The sequence below is a fragment of the Plecotus auritus genome (genome assembly GCF_963455305.1).
Source record: "Plecotus auritus genome assembly, chromosome: 8".
Taxonomy (NCBI): Eukaryota; Metazoa; Chordata; class Mammalia; order Chiroptera; family Vespertilionidae; genus Plecotus; species Plecotus auritus.
Window position 1 is genome coordinate 12,855,427 of NC_137782.1, and position 19,062 is coordinate 12,874,488.

Here is a 19,062-nt window from a genome sequence, read left to right on the forward strand (position 1 = left end):
TTGACAAAGGAGGCATGAACATATAATGGAGTCAAGACAGTCTCTTCAATAAATGGTGTTGGGAAAATTGGACAGATACATGCAAAAAAATGAAACTAGATCACCAACTTACACCATACACAAAAATAAACTCAAAATGGATACAGGACTTAAACATAAGACGGGAAACCATAAAAATACTAGAGGAATCCACAGGCAGCAAAATCTCAGACATATGCCGAAAGAACTTCTTCACTGACACTGCCCCCAGGGCAATGGAAGCCAAAGAGAAAATAAACAAATGGGACTACATCAAAATAAAAAGTTTTTGCACAGCAAAAGAAACCATCAACAAAACAACAAGAAACCCCACTGTATGGGAGAACATATTTGCAAATGTTATCACTAACAAAGGTTTAATCTCCAACATCTACAGGCAGCTTATACAACTTAATAAAAGGAAGATAAATGATCCAATAAAAAAATGGGCAACGGACGTAAATAAAATCTTTTCGAAAGAAGACAGAAGGAAGGCCAAGAGACACATGAAAACATGCTCAAAGTCACTAATTATCCGAGAGATGCAAATCAAAACGACAATGTGATACCATCTCACACCTGTCAGAATGGCTATCATCAACAAATCAACAAACGACAAGTGTTGGTGAGGATGAGGAGAAAAAGGAACCCTCGTGCACTGCTGGTGGGAATGCAGACTGGTGCAGCCACTGTGGAGAACAGTATGGAGTTTCCTCAAAAAACTGAAAATGGAACTCCCATTTGACCCAGTAATCCCACTCCTAGGAATATATCCTAAGAAAGTAGAAACACCAATCAGAAAGGATATATGCACCCCTATGTTCATAGCAGCACAATTTACAATAGCTAAGATTTGGGAACAGCCTAGGTGCCCGTCAGCAGATGACTGGATCAGAAAACTATGGTACATCTACACAATGGAATACTATGCTGCCATAAAAGAGAAGGAATTCTTACCATTTGTAGCAACCTGGATGGAATTGGAGAACATTATGCTAAGTGAAATAAGCCAGTCAGTGAAAGAAAAATACCACATGATCTCACTCATTTGTGGATAATAAGAAACATTATAAACTGATGAACAAAAAGATAGATACAGAGGCAATAAAGCATCAAACAGACTGTCAAATTACAGCGGGAAGGTTAGGAAGAGGTGGGGGAAATAAGAGATCAACCGAGGGACTTATATGCATGCATATAAGAATAACCAACAGATGCAAAACATTGAGCAGTGAGGGCACGAATGGGAGTGGGGTGAGGGGGGGGGCCAATGGTAAGATATGTACACATATAATACCTTAATAAAAAAATAAAATCATAAAAAAACAAAATAAGCTTCTTTCAGTAAGAATCATAAATATTTTTAAATGCAGAAAAAATTTAAAATGTTATCCAGATAATATCCAGTATTGTCAACGTGTAAAAGAGTATGACATGCTTAGATATAATGGAAGCAACCATTATATCTTAGATATAATAGTACAACCCTTTTATAAAGAGTAAATTGACAAAATCTATCAAAATGAAAAAAACACACATGCCTGTTGACCCAGCAATTCCCACTGCTAGCAAATTATACTATAGAATATCAATTATACTATATTACAGAAATACTTCAAGTATGCACAGTGATTAATGTTCAAAGATGTCTAACACAGCATTATATTTTTAATAATTAGAAATAGCTTAAATGTCCATTAGTGCTTAAATGAATCATGGTGTTTGGAAACATCATGTTTTCTCTCCACTCACTTCCAAATATTGTGTCACTCAGGAAAAGAAAGTTTGAGTTATAAGTAATACTTGAGCCCAGCAGATGTGGCTCAGTGGTTGAGCATCGACCTATGAACCAGGGGGTCATGGTTCCATTCCCTGTAGGGGCACAAGCCCGGGCTGTGGGCGTGGCCAGGTGTGCAGGAGGCAGCTAATCAATGAGTCTTGATGTTTCTATCTCTCCCTCTCCCTTCCTCTCTGAAATTGATAAAATATAAAAATTTAAATATTTAAGATGTGCTGTTACTTGACTTGTAGAATGTGGTCTTATAAATTTGTTAGTTAAGTGTGAAATTTGCCAGATCTATAACATCTTTCTACTCATGCCATTCCAATTAACATTGAAAATTATCTTTGGAATTCCAAGTAAGAAATGGACCACCAAGAAATGCTCATTTTAAACTATAAAGATGCTGTGCCCTTGAAATGGACACAATTAGATGCTCAATTAATTCCTGTCTACTGAAGAAAGAAAGCCCAGACATGAACATTTACCGAGGCATCTCATTTGTCTCTGCTTCAGTAATTTGTCTGTTTCCTTCTTCCCACATTTCCTTTGTGGGCTATTGTGCAACAAAAATGCCTCCATTATCAGATTCAAAATTGAATCCTATGATACTGTAGCCTGAGGAAAAGGAAGCATTGAATATCATTCCTAGTTTTAGACCCAGAAGATATTTAGGAAATGTTACTGTATACACACCACAGTCAACATTACTGCTTTTAATTTCTTTTTTACGGAGGCAATGGAGATTAATTTGCATGAGCTCTTTTCAATTTCTGTAATAAGATCCAAATTTTGCATTAAGCTTTCCATCTCAAAAACAAACAGTTAAAAAGGACACATTTCTTCTTTCAAATGTTTTTATTATAGTTCTATTTTACAGTCCCTGCGTCTAATATTCACTTAAATGCTTGAATATATATACCCGTAGGTTCTAATTTGCTTTTTTTGTTTGTTTGTTTGTTTCCTGATTACCTCCTGTTTCTTAGGAAACTTCCTAAGTTTCAAATGCTGCATAACTTGAAAAAGCACTAAACCTATCAACAGGAATGTCTCCAGATCCAGGAAGTCATTTATTGTCTTTAATAAAAAGTCAGGACTGGTCAAATACTCAGCAGCAGTGTTTCATAAAGAGGGCATTTATTGTGGATCCTGAATATGAACTGGTTATAGAATTTGAAATTTCAGAAAAGTACAAAATCCACTGAAACACAGGGGACTTCCCATTCTATAACATTGTTATTAAATACTGACCTAGATTATGGAATTATGCTATGTATGACCTTTTCATAAAGCTCATGCTCTCATATGATACTTTCTAATTGCAACAGAGCTGCGGGTTTCAGAGATCAGACAATCATCTCAGTAAGTCAACACCACAGCCTCCTGATGACCTCAGTTTCACCTGAGAGGTGAACTAAAAGGATGAGCTTAAACCATTCAAGTCTTTAGAACCAACTTTCAGCTAACCAGGCATGAGCAGCAAATGATATCTTAAGGAAATAATCAGACAAATCCAGAAAGGGAGAGGCTCTGCAGAAGAATTTTCATAATTTCTAGCAAAAATCAGTGTCACTAAAAATAAAATAAAAGACCAGAGGCGTTGAGAGCTGTGCTAATTCAAAGAAACTTAAGGGATAGAAAAACAAGATACAAAGCATGATCCTGGATTGAATGCTAATTAGAGAATTAGTTAAAGAACCATATTTATGCCCTAGCCCATGTGACTCCGTGGCTAAAGTGTAAGCCTGTGACTGAAGGGTTCCAGGTTCCATTCTGGGCAAGGGCACTACTGTATCTTGGTTGCGGGATCCTCCTCGACCCTGGTAGGGACTCTGGCAGGAGGACAATCGCTATTTCTCTCTGTCTTTCCCTCTATTTCTCACTCTAACAATCCATGGAGCCCTAGCCGGTTTTGTTCAGGTGGTCTTCGGACAGAAGGGTCCCAGGTTCATTTCCAATCAAGGGCACATTCCCTGATTGTGGGCTTGGATCTCAATGTGGGGCCTGCAGGAGGTGGCCAATCAATGATTCCCAAGATGGATGTTTATCTCTCAACCTCTCTCCCTTCCAATCTGAAATCAATAAAAATCTATTTTAAAAAATAAAATAAAAATGAATGCAAAAATATCCCTGGGTGAGGATTTAAAAAAATAGAAGAACGATATTTCTGATTTTACTTCATTTGGATGAAAAACACCGTGTGTGCTTTGGTGTGTATCTACACACACAGGGAAAAGATGTAGAAGGATGCATGGAGAAACACTAAGGTCCACCCCTGGTTAACACCTCCATGGTTCTGACTTGTGGGAATGTAGTGTTGTTATTTACTTATTGTGTTGGTTACTGATCCTTTCCTCAAAATTGATTTATGACTCTGAGTAATCATGCAGTGTTAAAACAGCCAATGGGGACTTCTGAGAATATTGAAAACAATAACAATGATCAGAAAATCTCGGATTTCCTCGAGCCTAAGACTTGGGGGATCTTAAAAACCCAGAATGACAGGGGAAATACAGACTGCTAGGTGAATAACGTTAAGACAGCGGGAATATTGAGGGGAAAACTCAAAAGGCCTGCCTAGAGAATGGCTCAAGAGACCAAATAACTTCACTTAGAAACAAATCAAGGCGGAGCAACCACAGAGCCTCCCTGATTTGCCCAAGGAGTCAGAGCAGGTTCATTCCTGGGCATCAGGCTGTCACCTAATGAGTCTTCTCTAGTCAAAGAGATGGAGTCAGTGTGGAGGCCCTGAAGGTGTTCTTTGGGGGCAGTAATCACAAAGTTAATGAAAGTGCGTCCTTCTGGGGTGAAGGTAAGTGCCCTCAAGAACACCGGATTGTCTAGGGCTGATCTGAGTCAGGCCGGACTGCTGATGGTCAGGTGATCAGAGCACAAGGTCATTTAGCCATTCATTCCAGAAGAACTGATGGAGGCCTCGGTCAGACCCTGCTCTGTGGGCGCTCCCAGACACAGGGACTATTCCTGCCCCCGGTAGGGCTAAGCTGTTTGAGTGCACACACATGGTTTCTCTCTCTAGGCTCCCACGCTTCACCCTGTTCAGAAGGGTAGGCTCACACTGGACCTAAACTTCTTCAACTCCAGCTTGCCCTCTTCCTGTTCGGTGACCCGCGTGGGCCAATTCATTTCGCCTCCCTAGGCCTCAGTTTCCTCCCCCAGAAGATTGGATTAAAGCAACCCACCCTATAGCCGGGTTCCCACCACAATTGAAGACCTCAAGGTGTCATTGGCACCTGGGTCCCCCCAGGGCGGGGCCAAACTCCGCCCCTGATCCCGGCCACGCCTGGCCCCACCCTCCGCGCTAGACCTTCCAGAAAGAGCTGCTGGGCCTTCGCAGGACCATTCTGCTGGAGACTGAGCAGCCACACAGTCGCAAGTGCAAGTGCGGTCCTCTCAGCAGTCTTGCCCGGGACTGGGTGCAAGAAGCTGGTTCCCCGGGAAGGAAGTCCTGGGAGGAACGGGGCTGGGAGGAGCGGCATTCCCGACCCCCCTTTTACTCCCCCTCCCCGTGTCTGTTCAACTGGGGGAGCAGATGGAGGGAAACCCCCGTGCATCCCGCGGCCCATCCCACAGCTCCGAGCGCCCACGGAGGAAGCACAGAGCGCCCTCGCCACTCGAGAGGCCCATCCAAGGGCCCCAAGTTCGTGAGTGGATCGAGGAGAGAAGGACCGGCCAGCGAGAGCCTTCTGGCGGCGGAGGCCCGTCCCTTCCGGGGGCGGCAGGTGCTCCTTGGATGTCTGGGGCCCATCACCGGGGCCCCGCCCGGGCCCACGAGGCACCTCAGAGGCCTGCACAAGGCCGCCTGGCAGCCTCTCCGCACAGGCACCTGGGGGCACCCCAGGGGAGAGGGGCTGGGAGTCAGAGAGGGGAGCACCCGCCTTCCCACAAGGACAACCGCCCGCTGGGGGCCAAGGGCCAGGAGGAGCCCTCTGCTGGGATCCCCCAGAGAGCTCACCAGGCCCTCGCCAGGGAGAACAGCCCAGCGCCTCTCTGCCCACAAGGACCCCGGGGAAAGCTGTCCTCTCGTGGCGTCAAGAAGGGGAAGGAAAGAGAGCGCCGCAGCTTCCAGAAGTCTGAGCCTCCATCGGAGGGGGATGCACACAACCCCGAGAAGAAGCGAAAGCGCACACACTCAGGGACGATCCAATCCCACACACAGGGGCAGCGTCTACACGGCTTAGACGCACCAGAGGGGCCAGGGGGGCTGATGTCCAAGGTGAAGGGGAAGGTGGGGAACAACCCCAAGACTCCAGAAGGGAACAGCAGAACTCCTCACTTGGGAGGGAAGCCAGCGAGCCCCCCACCTGAGCTAAAGGCAGCGGCGGAGGAGGAGGAATTGGACCCGCCCACCATGCCCTTCGAGGCCTACCTCACCTATGACCAGCCCCCTGCCAGCAAGAAGAGGAAGAGCGGGAAGACTCCGGCCACCGCGCTGCAAGGGCAGAGTCTTGGGACAGAGGACGGGACAGGCGCCAAGGCAGAGGCAGGCAAGTCCCAGAAGCCGCTGCCACCTGGAGCAGCCGGGGCCCCGCTCCCACTGCTGCCCCCTGCCCCTGCCCCTGCCCCGTGGCCCGCCTTGCCAGACCTCAGGCCATGCCACCCCAGTGACCCCCCACTTCCTGCCTTTCCATTGACGGCCTCCTTGCAACTGAGGCCAAGGGCCATGCCTTCACCTCGCGAAGAGGAAGGAGCTGGGCTGATGGGAATCGGGCTGAGCTCCAGGACGCAGGTGCTCTCTGCGCCCAAGAGGGCCACACGCTGCAGAATGCTCACCTTGCTCGAGCAGTGCGTCCAGACCCTGCAAAACAACGTCTACTTGCTCTCTCAAGCCAGAGGAGTCCCGTGTTCTCTTCTCCAACCGGTTCTGGAGAGGGATGCACCTGAGCCGCTACCTCGCCTGGAGGAACACGATGGAGCACTAGCTGCAGAAACAGATCCCTTATGGAACGAGCATTGTCAGCGCGCCTTTGAGAAAGACACGTGGGAAGAATGCCAGTCACTGCGGGAGCCCCAAGAGCAGCAGGTGGGGGAACAGGTCCTGCACATCAGCGCCAACCGGCCCAAGGACCCGCCCACAAAGATGGCTTTTTCTGACTCCTCTGCAACAGGAGGAGCAGCAGCTGCCCAGGAAAAAGTCCTGCCGGCCCCATCCCCCACAACAGGCACCCCTGATGCTCCCTCTGACCCTGCCAGTGGCCACAGCGGTCACCCCGTCCCTGGGAAGCAGGTGCTCAGCAGCCACAAGAAGCCTGTGAAGAAGATTGCACCGCTGATGGCCAAGTCCATCAGAGATTTCAAGAACAGGTACGACCGACGATGAAGCCAGTGCTTGCCCTGGACATGGGACCTGGAAGGAGGCCTGGGAGCACCAGAAGGGAGTGGTCCTTCCACGGGAGACCAGCTTCTTTGGCTTTGTGGACACTTTTGGACGTGACTCCTATAGTTTTCCAGTGTTGCACCTGTGCACCTTCCTGCCAGCCCAGTCAGGAGGGCGTGCGCCCATGCATGCACGTACCACACACACAGAAGGCTCTGGACCCATAGAGGACATGGTTCAGCTTTAGTGTATCTGGGTGGTGGGAATGTGGTGTACTTCTTTGATTTACTCTGTTTCTTACCTATCATTTGCTTACATTGGATTTCTGAGTCTGTAAGGAATCGTGCATTATGGGAACTGCCTTGTATACTAAGAATAATGATGAGTCATTACTCTGAGAAATTCTTAGAACTGATCTAGTCAGAGATTTGGTACATCTTTCAAACCCACTGCGAGGAGGGAAATACAGCCTGCTCACCTCAATAAAGGACTGTAAGACTACTGGCTCCTGGAGTTTCTAAGTGTTGTGCCTGTGAATCCATGGCCCACAGCCCCTGCCTCCCCCATGGAGAGTATGTGTGCATATGAGTTTCTATACTGGCATAGAGAAGTCTCTGGAAGAATAAATGGATAGGTACGATGGTTCAAGGGTGTATGCACATATGTCAAATATACACATATACAAGCTCTTTGATAAAGCAATTTCAATGATAGGATTTTTATCCTCCAGATATAATCATGTTTGTGTGTGTGTGTGTGTGTGTGTGTGTGTGTGTTGCTTACTGCACACACATGATTGTGCCATTTGAAGCCATTTTTCCTCAAGGACATTTGCCTGCTTCTCGGGGGCTGAGATGCTAAGTATTGTGCGTTTGACACCCTCACCCTGTCCAGTGTCACAGGTTTGATTCCCATCAAAGGCATGTACCTGGGTTACAGGTTCAATCCTGAGCCCAGTAGGGGTGGGGCAAATGGGGGAGGCAATCACCAATCAATCTCTCTCTCTCTCTCTCTCTCTCTCTCTCTCTCTCTTTCCTTTCACCCACCCTCCCTCCCTTCCACTCTTTCTGAAAATCGATGGAAAAGTATTTCTCCGGGTGCAGATTAACAAAAAAAGAACAAAAAATAAAACGTCAAGGAGGTTCAGTACAAAACTCCAGGACCCACAAGGAAGGGAAGCCTGGAGGGGACCATAGGTAAAATCGGTGAAGGTGTCAGTCCTAGGAATAAATACAGAAGAGAAGCTGGCCTGGCTCAGTTTCCCATTCTCTGTTTGGCCCAGAAAAAACAACCTCTCTCTGAAGTTGGATTGAGATGCAGCTCCGCCCCCCCCCCCCCCCCCCCCTGCAGGCACAGGGCAGAAACAAACCTAAATCCCCTCTCCAGGAAGGTAGCATCACCCTTCATCTCCAATTAGTTCTAAAAACAAATGATCAACTACACTGCCCTGCACAGTCAAAAACAAGAACAACATAATGAGAAACATCAGTAATAATAACCATCAAACATCAGATATTGGAACTATGAGACACAGACTTTAAAAGAACTATTTAACCAATACCATTCCAATAGCATATATTTGGAACATGTTTAACAAAACTCGCCGAAGACTTTTTGGTGGTCTGAATTGTGTCCCCTTCCCCAACATATACATTGAAGCCCTAAGCCTGACTACTTGAGAATGGGACTGTATTTGGAGATAGGACTTTCAGGAGGTGATTTACCTGAAATGACCTGGTTAGGGTGGGCCCTTATCCAATAGGACTGGTGGTCCTTATAAAAAGAGGACCTTTGGCCGAAACCGGTTTGGCTCAGTGGATAGAGCGTCGGCCTGCGGACTGAAGGGTCCCAGGTTCGATTCCGGTCAAGGGCATGTACCTTGATTGCGGGCACATCCCCAGTGGGAGGTGTGCAGGAGGCAGCTGATCGATGTTTCTCTCTCATCGATGTTTCTAGCTCTCTATCCCTCTCCCTTCCTCTCTCTGTAAAATATCAATAAAATATATTTAAAAAAATAAAAAATAAATAAAAAGAGGACCTTTGGACACACAAAGAGATACCAGGGATGGTCTTCCATACAGGAAAGACCATATCACGGACAACACAACAAGAAGGCAGGCGGCTATTTGCAAGCCAAGGAGAGAAGCCTTAGCAGAAACCAAACCTGCTGACACTTGGAACTTGGACTTCTGGCTTCCAGAACTGCGAGAAAATAAATTTCTGTTGTTTAAGCCACTCCATCGGGTATTTGGTTAGGGCAGCCCTAGCAAGCTAATACAACTGCTCTGTTGAAAATGACAGAAATATAGCTAAGAGAAATTAAAGAAGATAGCAACATTTACGACTGGGAAAATCTATATTGTTAAGATGCTAATTCTCCTACAAATTGACCTATAGATTCCATGGGATCGCATTAAAAGCTCAACAGGTCTTTTTCAATAAACTGAACATCTGATTACAATTTTATGTGAAAAATTACAACAACCAAGATAGCATTGAGAAAGAGCTTAATCAGAGGATTTACACTCTCAATTTATAAGGCTTAACCTAAAGTCACAGTAATTAAGGTAGTTTGATGTTGGCATGTAGACAGACAAATATATCCATGGAACAGAATAGAGAATTCAGAAATAGGCCCACAAATATATGGTAATTTGATTTTTTTTACAAAGTTGGCTGTGTAATCCCATTTTTAAAAAAGATGCTAGAGCCCTAGCCAGTTTGGCTCCGTGTGATGGCCCTACAGAGTGATGGGTCCCAGGTTCTATTCGGTGAAGGGTTAGTTACCTTCGTTCCCAGCTGCATCTCCAGCCCTAGTTGGGGTGTATGTGGGAGGCAACCAATCAATGTGTTTCTCTCACATTGATGCTTTTCTCTCCGTCTCTCCCCCTGCCCTCATTCTAGACATTAATGGAAAAATATACTCGAGTGAGGATTAACAAAATAAAAATAAAAAGATGCTTTAGCAACTAGATTCCCCCAAAATGAAGCTTAACCCCATCTCACATCAAACACACTAATTGCAGTCCTAAATTTCTATGTACCTAATAACATGCATCACAATAAATAAAGCAAAAATTGACAGAGGCAAAAGGAGAAATTGGCAAAAATAATACCATCACAGTGAGAGAATTTTATATGACTTCCTCAGTTATTGATAGAACAAGAAAAAAATCTGTGAGATATAAGATTTGAACAACACAATTTATAAACTCAACCATTCATTGAGCCATAAAGCAATTTTTAACAAATGTCAATGGTTTGAAGTCACTTAGAATATTACTGTATAAATACAATGAAATTATTTTAAATATATGTTTATTTATTTCGGAAAGGAAGGGAGATGGAGAAAGAAAGAAACATTGAGAATCATTGATTGACTGCCTCCTGCTCGCCCCCTACTGGGGAGGGGGCCTGAAACCCAGGCATGAGCCCTGACAGGGAATCCAACTGGAATCAGACCATGACCTCCTGGTTAATAGATGCTCAACCACTGAGTCACAGCGGCCGGGCTATGATATTAACCTAGAAAACAGTGTCAAAAAGATAACAATAGACTTCCTTTACATAAGTAATACACTTCTAAATACTTATGGGTAAGAGAAAAATCCTAACAGAAATTAGGAAATATTTGGAATTGAAGGAAAAATTTTAAAATTTAAATGCTACATATTAAAATGTGGGAAGCAGGCAAATTATTTCCCTCTAAAATGATTGGAGGGAAGTTTAAATCCTTTGCTGAAGTTGCTAGAAGAGAAAAAAAGGTTAAAACATTAATGAGGAAAGCAACCATCTTAAGAAATTAGAAAAAGAAGAATAAAATAAACCTAAGGAAAGTAGGAGGAAGGAAAAAATAATTTTAAGAATGTGAAAGTGAAATAGAAATCCAATTTCCCATAGACAGGATCAACAAAGCAAATGTTGCTTCTTTGAAAAGATTAACAAAATTTATAAACCACTGGCAAGACTGATGAGGAAAAAAGAGAGAGAAGGCACAAATAACCAATGTCAAGAATAAAAATGGAAGATGGTTACAGATCCTGTATATCTTTGTACAAAAATAACGAGGTATTATGAACAATTATACCAATAAAATTGAAAGTTTATATGAGATGGACAAACTCCAAGAAAACACAATATACCAAACTGACACCAAAATAAATTTAAAAATATAAATAGTCCTATGAAATGAACTTGAATATATTGACTGATTTTGGTGCTGGGTTTGTCACATTTTTCTGTTTCTTATGACTGCTAGTAAATTATTTATTGAATACTAGTCTTTGTGAAAGTCTGGATTTTATTATCTTCTTTTTTAAGTGTGTTGAGTTTTGTTTTGGCATGTAGTTTAGTTATTTGCAGCTAAGTCTGATCCTATCAAGGCTTATTTTTAAGTTTTATTAGGAAAGCTACATCTAAAATAATCTTTAGCCAAAACCGGTTTGGCTCAGTGGATAGAGCGTCGGCCTGCGGACTGAAGGGTCCCGGGTTCGATTCCGGTCAAGGGCATGTACATTAGTTGCGGGCACATCCCCAGTGGGAGGTGTGCAGGAGGCAGCTGATCGATGTTTCTCTCTCATCGATGTTTCTAGCTCTCTATCCCTCTTCCTTCCTCTCTGTAAAATATCAATAAAATATATTTAAAAAAAAAAAATAAAAAAAAAAATAAAATAATCTTTATTCTAGGGCTAGTTTAGCTTACTCTTAATGCATAGCCTTGCCCAAATCTCTAAATGCTGTCCCACAAGATTTTCCCACTCAGGTTGTTTAGAATTCAAATGCCTTTCCATGTTATATGAGCACCAGTAGTTGTTGAGCCTATAGTAACTGGGCTTTCCTCAAGCTTCATTCATTTTCACTGTATATGTGCACAGCTTAGTATTCAGCCTAAAACTCTGAATTGTGAAGCAATTTGTTGGCATAGCTCCCTTCTCTGTGTTCCTCTTCCCTTCCAATTCTAACCACCTGAGTCTTCCCGAACTCTACTCTCCCTCTCATCTGCTGTGCTCCGCTAAGATCGCCCTCATGTGCAGGAACCCAGTAACTGCCCCCGGGGCAGAAGGCCTTCTCCCATGGTCACATTGTCCAATGTCTGAAAACAGGTTATTCATATATTTAGTTCAGTTTTCTAGCTGCATAGAGCAGGAACACCAGTCAGGTACCAGCCACTCTATCACATTTGAAAGCAGAAGGCTATCTCAGTTCTTTAAAATGTTTTCAAGCCTTATCTGGGTAGTGAGATATATACCTTTTTTTTGTATTTAAAAATAGAGCCTGATGCCATTTTTACAAAAGGAGAGAATGTTTGTTTGTAAATATATATGCATATTTTTATTGACTTCAGAGAGGAAGGGAGAGGGAGAGAGAGATAGAAACATCAATGATGAGAGAGAATCATTGATTAGCTGCCCCCTGCACTCAGCCCACTACTGGGGATGGAGACCAAAACCCAGGCATGTGCCCTGACTGGGGAATTGAACTGTGACTTCCTGGTTCATAGGTCGACACTCAACCACTGAGCCACACCAGCTGGGCAAAAGAGAGATGTTTTTAACCCAAAACACCAAGTATACAAATTCATATGTACATGTTCTCATGTTTTCAGTTAGTAGTAAATAAATAAATAAATAAATAAATAAATAAATAAATAAATAAATAAATAAAAGAACAAGTCTGCAAGAGTAGCAATGTGACATTAGCAGTGTCCCAGGTTGTCTGATCAGCCTGCCTTTCTTGGCCCAGATACAGGAAGAATGTGGTTCAACAGCAGCCACAGCATTTTAAAAGAGGCCCACAAGACTGCACATGGCCAGTACTGAAGTGGTTAATCTTTCTTATGTAAGAGCAGAGCGCTTAAAACATGAGTTACTTAAAATTCAGCTTAGCTTTATGGTGATTTAGAGTTTGTTTAATTAGTATTTGGAACTGCACATTGTTTATAGCTATTGGTATTTCAATAGATGCTTAAATGTTTGAACATTTAAAGTTTAATAAGCCTTATTTCTTTGAAGAAAAACATTGATGTAATTAAGTTTTCAATTACTCTGTTGTTGTTTTTTAGGGGACCATGCAATTAATAAAAGCTAAGACATTTAACAGCCCTCATTTAAAAACCTAGTCAACCACTTAATTAATTAGCTAATGTTTATAATAGACATTTTTAAATACAAAAGTCTCACATAAGCATTCACAACTTTTGAAAAATACACACAATGACACATGAGAATAAATGAAAGTAACTTTGTTTCAGGATTATTTGAGTACACATGAATGTGTGGATCAATTATGGCTTTTCCAAAATCATTCTTACGCACTCATATCAATCACTGTTTGTTTGTTTGTTGTTTTCGTTGTGTGGTCAAATTAAAAATACCGAAGCAATTGTTCTGCAGAGCTTCTTTGCCCTTAGCACATAGAGGATCTTTTTTTTTTTTTTTTTTTTTTTTTTTTTTTAATATATTTTATTGATATTTCATAGAGAGGAAGGGAGAGGGATAGAGAGCTAGAAACATCGATGAGAGAGAAACATCGATCAGCTGCCTCCTGCACACCTCCCACTGGGGATGTGCCCACAACCAAGGTACATGCCCTTGACCGGAATCGAACCCGGGACCCTTCAGTCCACAGGCCGACGCTCTATCCACTGAGCCAAACCGGTTTTGGCGCACATAGAGGATCTTACATGCAAGTTGGAAAAAAATAAAACGGGGCGGGCGGACGGGCGGCGGTGATGTGCTTCTTCCGTGGTCCCGCTGCCCCTGAGTGTCTGTGCGGGATAGTCTCCGCTTTTGTCCCTAGAACGGTGGGGTCCCTGCGTGTATGGAATGATAGGACTGAACCTGAACGATTGGGATTTACTTAATCCCAGCCCCGTAAGGCACTAGGGACCCGGCACCGGCGGGAAACGCCCTTTTTCTCCGGGCAAACCGGGCGCGGGTTTTCGGGTGGACCCGCAGCGAAGAGAGGAAGAGCGGCCGCCCCGGGTCCCACAGCGCCGCCCCGCGGAAGCAGCTGGTGTCGCGGCCCAGCCCCGAGCGGTCTGCGATTTGCATACCCATCGTGCACCGCGAAGTCCGTTCCCACGCGGGAGTTCCAGACCCGCGGGAATCTCCCACCGCCGCTGGGCACACTGCCTGTTACAAAGGCAGGGTCTCTACGAGCGCCCGGCGGAGCGCGGACCCGCCGTCAATCGACAACCATAACTGAGCTGAGGGTGAGCGTGGTCCGAGGCATCCGGGCGGAAGCCAGCCAGCATACTCTGGTTTCTCTTCAGATCGTATAAATCTTTCGCCTTTTACTAAAGATTTCCGTGGAGAGGAACAATTGTGAGTTTTCACTCAATTTTTCGAGGCCTCGTTTTTGCGAGGCTACTTTACGAAGGTTGAATAATAGACCTAATTTCCAGCGACTTTTGTCATGTTTGACCCTGTGAGTAGTGTCGGCTTTGTTTCTAAAGAAAGCTCCTTTAGTACTAAATCCAAAGCAAAGTACCTTACTGGAAGCCTCAGTTGCTAATCTCCAAATTTACAGGTGTGCACTAGATCCAAGGCTCATGCTCCTTTCCTTCAGGTCTCATGCAAACTTTTGTTTTTATTTACTTGTTTATTTGATTTTTTAAATTTATTTTAGAGAGGAAAGGAGAGGGTTAGATAGAAACATCCATGATGAGAGAGAATCATTGATTGGCTGCCTCCTGCACATCCCCTACTGGGGATCAGCCTGCAACCTAGGCATGTGCCCTTAGCAGGAATTGAACCTGGGACCCTCCAGTCTGCCGGCTGATGCTCTATCCACTGAGCCAAACCGATGATGGCTCATAGAGACTTTTAAGTCTGCACTCTCCATCCTGTAGGAAACAGTCCCACTCCCACCACATCACCGTTTATTCTTTCAACGGGCTGTATTTATTTATTTTATTTTTGTTTTTGTTAATCCTCACCTGAGGATATTTTCCCATTGAAATGGGCCAGGGCCCTTGACCATAATCGAACTCAAGCCCTTTCAGTCCGCGGGCCACTGCTCTACCCACTGAGCCAAACTGGCTAGGGCTTACCTCGCTTTATTTTTCTTCAGAACGCAAACTACTTCCCGATTATAGCATGCATTAATTTGTCTGTTGTATGTTTCTCCTCCTAGAATGGAGGTTCTGTGAGGCAGGGACTTCACCTGACTTGTTCTCTGATGGATTCCATGACCCCAAATCGATGTCTGGCACATCAACACTCAGTGTATATTTGTGCAACAAATGGATAAATAGATTTATTTTCTAAACCAGAAACACACACAAAAGAACAAGACTTTAAGGGGCAGAGAAAGAGAAGCTCATTAGGGAGGCCAAGAGGTAAAGTAGAACACTAGAAGACTAGCATGAAAACCAAGAGAAGGGGCATTTCCTAAGGATAACTGACAGGGCTGACGCTCCCATTTATGGATATCTCAAAACACCAGTACCACGTTTTGTTTTGTTTACCTACTAGAACACAGGTTTGTTATAAATATGATTCAGGAACAGCCAGACAGAAGCGATACATAGGGCAAGGCCAGAAAGGCTGTCTATAAGAAAAAAAACAGTGGAACTGAGAAACGTCTGATGAGCTTCACCGTAAGAGAGGAGTTTTACAGTTCTTTCAGAAAGTGTAGGGAGGAAGTGGCATCAGAACTGTGTATAGAAAACTAAGCCAAAGAATAAGGCTCTAGTTAAGCTAATGACTGAATCCTGCCCCAACAGTTAAATAAAATATAACCATAGTGTACCATATGGCTGAGCTCTGAATAGTATTTACATATTCAGATTACTATAAATACTGGATCTTGATTTAAACCCAAATTGTGACAGAATGATCTTGGGAGAATGGGAAAATGTAAGAATGGGCTGATGGTAGAATAAGGGGAAAGAGTGAGATAGGAAGAAGAAAACCAAATGCTCTGTTTTCCATAAAAGTGAGTAGATTAGCCCTAGCTGGTTTGGATAGAGCATTGGCCCTCGGACTGAAGAGTCCTGGGTTGGATTCTGGTCAAGGGCACGTAGCTAAGTTGCAGGCTGGCTTGTCAGGGCGCGTGCAGGAGGCAACCAATTGATATGTCTCTCCCACATGGATGTTTCTCTCTCTTTCCTCCTTCCTCCCTCACCTTCCACTTTCTCTAAAACTCACAGAAAAAATATCCTCAGGTGAGGATTAACAACAACCACAAAAAGACACTCATTATAGAAGTAGAACCAATAAAATTTGCTGGTGTCTTCTTTATGTAGAGGACAGAGGGTAGGGACTAAGAGGAAGAAACAGCTAAGAATGACTCCCAGAATTCTGACTTGAGCAATTGGGTGGATGGTGGTTTCACATTCCCGGATGGAGGAAGAATGGAAAAGAAAGATACAAGTTTTAGCCTGGCCAGTGTGGCTCAGTGGTTGAATGTCGACCCATGAACCAGGAGATCATAGTTTGATGCCAGGTCAGGGTAAATACCTAGTTGCAGGCTCAATCCCCAGTAGGAGGGGGGTGTGCAGGAGGCAGGTAGCCAATTGATGATTGTCTCTTATCATTGATGTTTCTCTCTCTCCCTTTCCCTTCCTCTCTCTGAAATCAATAAAAACATATATTTTTAAAAGGTACATGTTTTAGACAGAAAGGTTAAAAGCTAGGTATAGCCAAAACCGGTTTGGCTCAGTGGAAGAGCGTCAGCCTGCGGACTGAAAGGTCCCAGGTTCGATTCCGGTCAAGGGCATGTAACTTGGTTGCGGGCACATCCCCAGTAGGAGGTGTGCAAGAGGCAGCTGATCGATGTTTCTGACTATCTATCACTCTTCCTTCCTCTCTGTAAAAAATCAATAAAATATATTTTTTAAAAAAAAGTTAGGTATAGAATAAATTAAGATGCAGATACTTGAGATACCCCACTAGATTTGTCAAGTAATCAGTTCATTCATTGTCCTGCCTGTATTTCATCTTTTAGGACATCACAGGGGTTTGGGGCTCAGCAACGAAGTCCAGTCTAGAATCAGTCTGGGCGATTGTTAGCATATAAATGGCATTAGAAGTCATGAGACCATTTCGGGAAGTAATTTTCAAACCTGGATTGTGTGTGTACAGTGCAATTTTCAAGACCCCATCCCAGAGTGTTTCCGATTCAGTAAGTCTTGGTGAGGTTCAGGAATCTGCTTTACTAAGAGCCGACCTAAAAGGTTCTGATGCAGGTGGTTCAAGCTCAGATTGGAATGGGCTTAAGCACAATTCAAAAATGAGGAAGTAGCCACAGAAACCCTTTTCCAAAGTGAGAGAGAAAGAGAGGTTGTTATTATTAGGAGAGTAGAGGGGTGGGGAGGCAATGTGAGGTCAAGCAGAAAGGTATATATTGTTTGTATTATTAGGATTTTGTTGTGTTTTTTTTTTAAGGTAAGAGACACTACAGCAGTGTTTCATAACTTTGGCTACACATTGTTTTTTTTGTTGTTGTTTTTTGTTTTGTTTTGTTTTGTTTTTAAATATTTTTTAATATATATTTTATTGATTTTTTACAGAGAGGAAGGGAGAGGGATAGAGAGTTAGAAACATCGATGAGAGAGAAACATCAATCAGCCGCCTCCTGCACACCTCCTACTGGGGATGTGCCCGCAACCAAGGTACATGCCCTTGACCGGAATCGAACCTGGGACCCTTGAGTCCGCAGGCGGACGCTCTATCCACTGTGGCTACACATTGTAATTACCTGCTGACCTGCTGAGTTTTTAAAAAAATATATCAATGCACAGCCTCCATTCCAAACCAGTAAATCAGCATCTCTGGAGGTGAGGCCAAGACAGCAGTATATTTTTCACTTGGCTTTCATTTATCCTCCGCCTACACCCCAAGCATTGTTTTTACTTCCCCAGTGCCTGGCATAGAGTATGACCTCAATTCGTGTTCATTGTTGTAAAAAGTGTTGCTGGCTGGTTAGCAGATGATACAGACAACGGGAAACCACTGCACACATTGCAAAGTTTATGTAATCTTCGTGTGAAAAGGAGTACATTCCAATTTCCTTACTTTCAAGTGGGGGACCTGAAGCCTGAAAGGGAAATTCCTAAAGTCCCTGGGCCTTGTAGTGGCGAATCAGGACCAGAATCCAGTAACCCAACTCTCAAGTCACGCTGTCCTGCCTTTCAACACTCTTCATTTTGACCACTCCCCAAACACACTCACCTCTCAAGACTCAGACCTCCCCCTCGACACCCCGTTTCTTCAGTCACTAACAGACCCTGCCTTCCCTTTCATTAAACCCTGTGACACTCTCAAACCCGCCCCGGTCCCAGACCCATCCTATCAGCATCATGAGATAACCTCAAGCCCAGCCCCTAGGACTTTACCAATAGGACCTAGAGGCCCCCTCCCCGCCCCCTCGCTCCGCCACTCGGTCACCATAGCAACCGGGACACACACATCAGCCTGTAGCAACAAGGGGAGAGGAGTTCCTGGTACAGTTCTATTTTGTATTTGCTTTCCTTACCGCTTCCCGTGCCTGATGCGTGACTTTTATGGTCTGGTAAGAAAGCTCCATCAGACACAGTGTTAGGCCCGAAGAGAAGGAGCCACTTGCTGATCAACGGGTAAGTAAATCCAAGAAAGACAGCTCGGAGAAATCTGACGCTTAACCCGCCTGCCCCTTACAGGATTGGCCAGAGCCTAGACAGGCCAGCCAATCACAGGGCAGAGACGGATTCTTTATCATGCCAATCAATGTTAAAATTAACATGTCTAGCCTTAACTGGCTTGGCTCAGTGGATAGAGCGTCGGCCTGCGGACTGAAAGGTCCCGGGTTCAATTCCAGTCCGGGGCATGTACCTTGGTTGCGGGCACATCCCCAGTAGGGGGGTGTGCAGGAGGCAGCTATTGATGTTTCTAACTCTCTGTCCCTCTCCCTTCCTCTCTGTAAAAAGTCAATAAAATATATCTTT

The 19,062-nt window shown here is 44.1% G+C and overlaps 1 protein-coding gene across 1 annotated transcript in view; it reads right to left on the reverse strand.

Moving 5' to 3' along the window:
* Positions 1-18,665, reverse strand: part of KATNAL2 (katanin catalytic subunit A1 like 2) — a gene marked incomplete at its 5' end in the record, with an annotated part of 67,463 nt that extends 48,798 nt beyond the window's left edge. The window contains one exon of the mRNA XM_080683798.1: positions 18,615-18,665. Coding sequence (XP_080539924.1) covers positions 18,615-18,665 — 51 coding nt within the window. The remainder of the gene's footprint in view (positions 1-18,614) is intronic.
* Between the last annotated feature and the right edge of the window lie 397 nt (positions 18,666-19,062).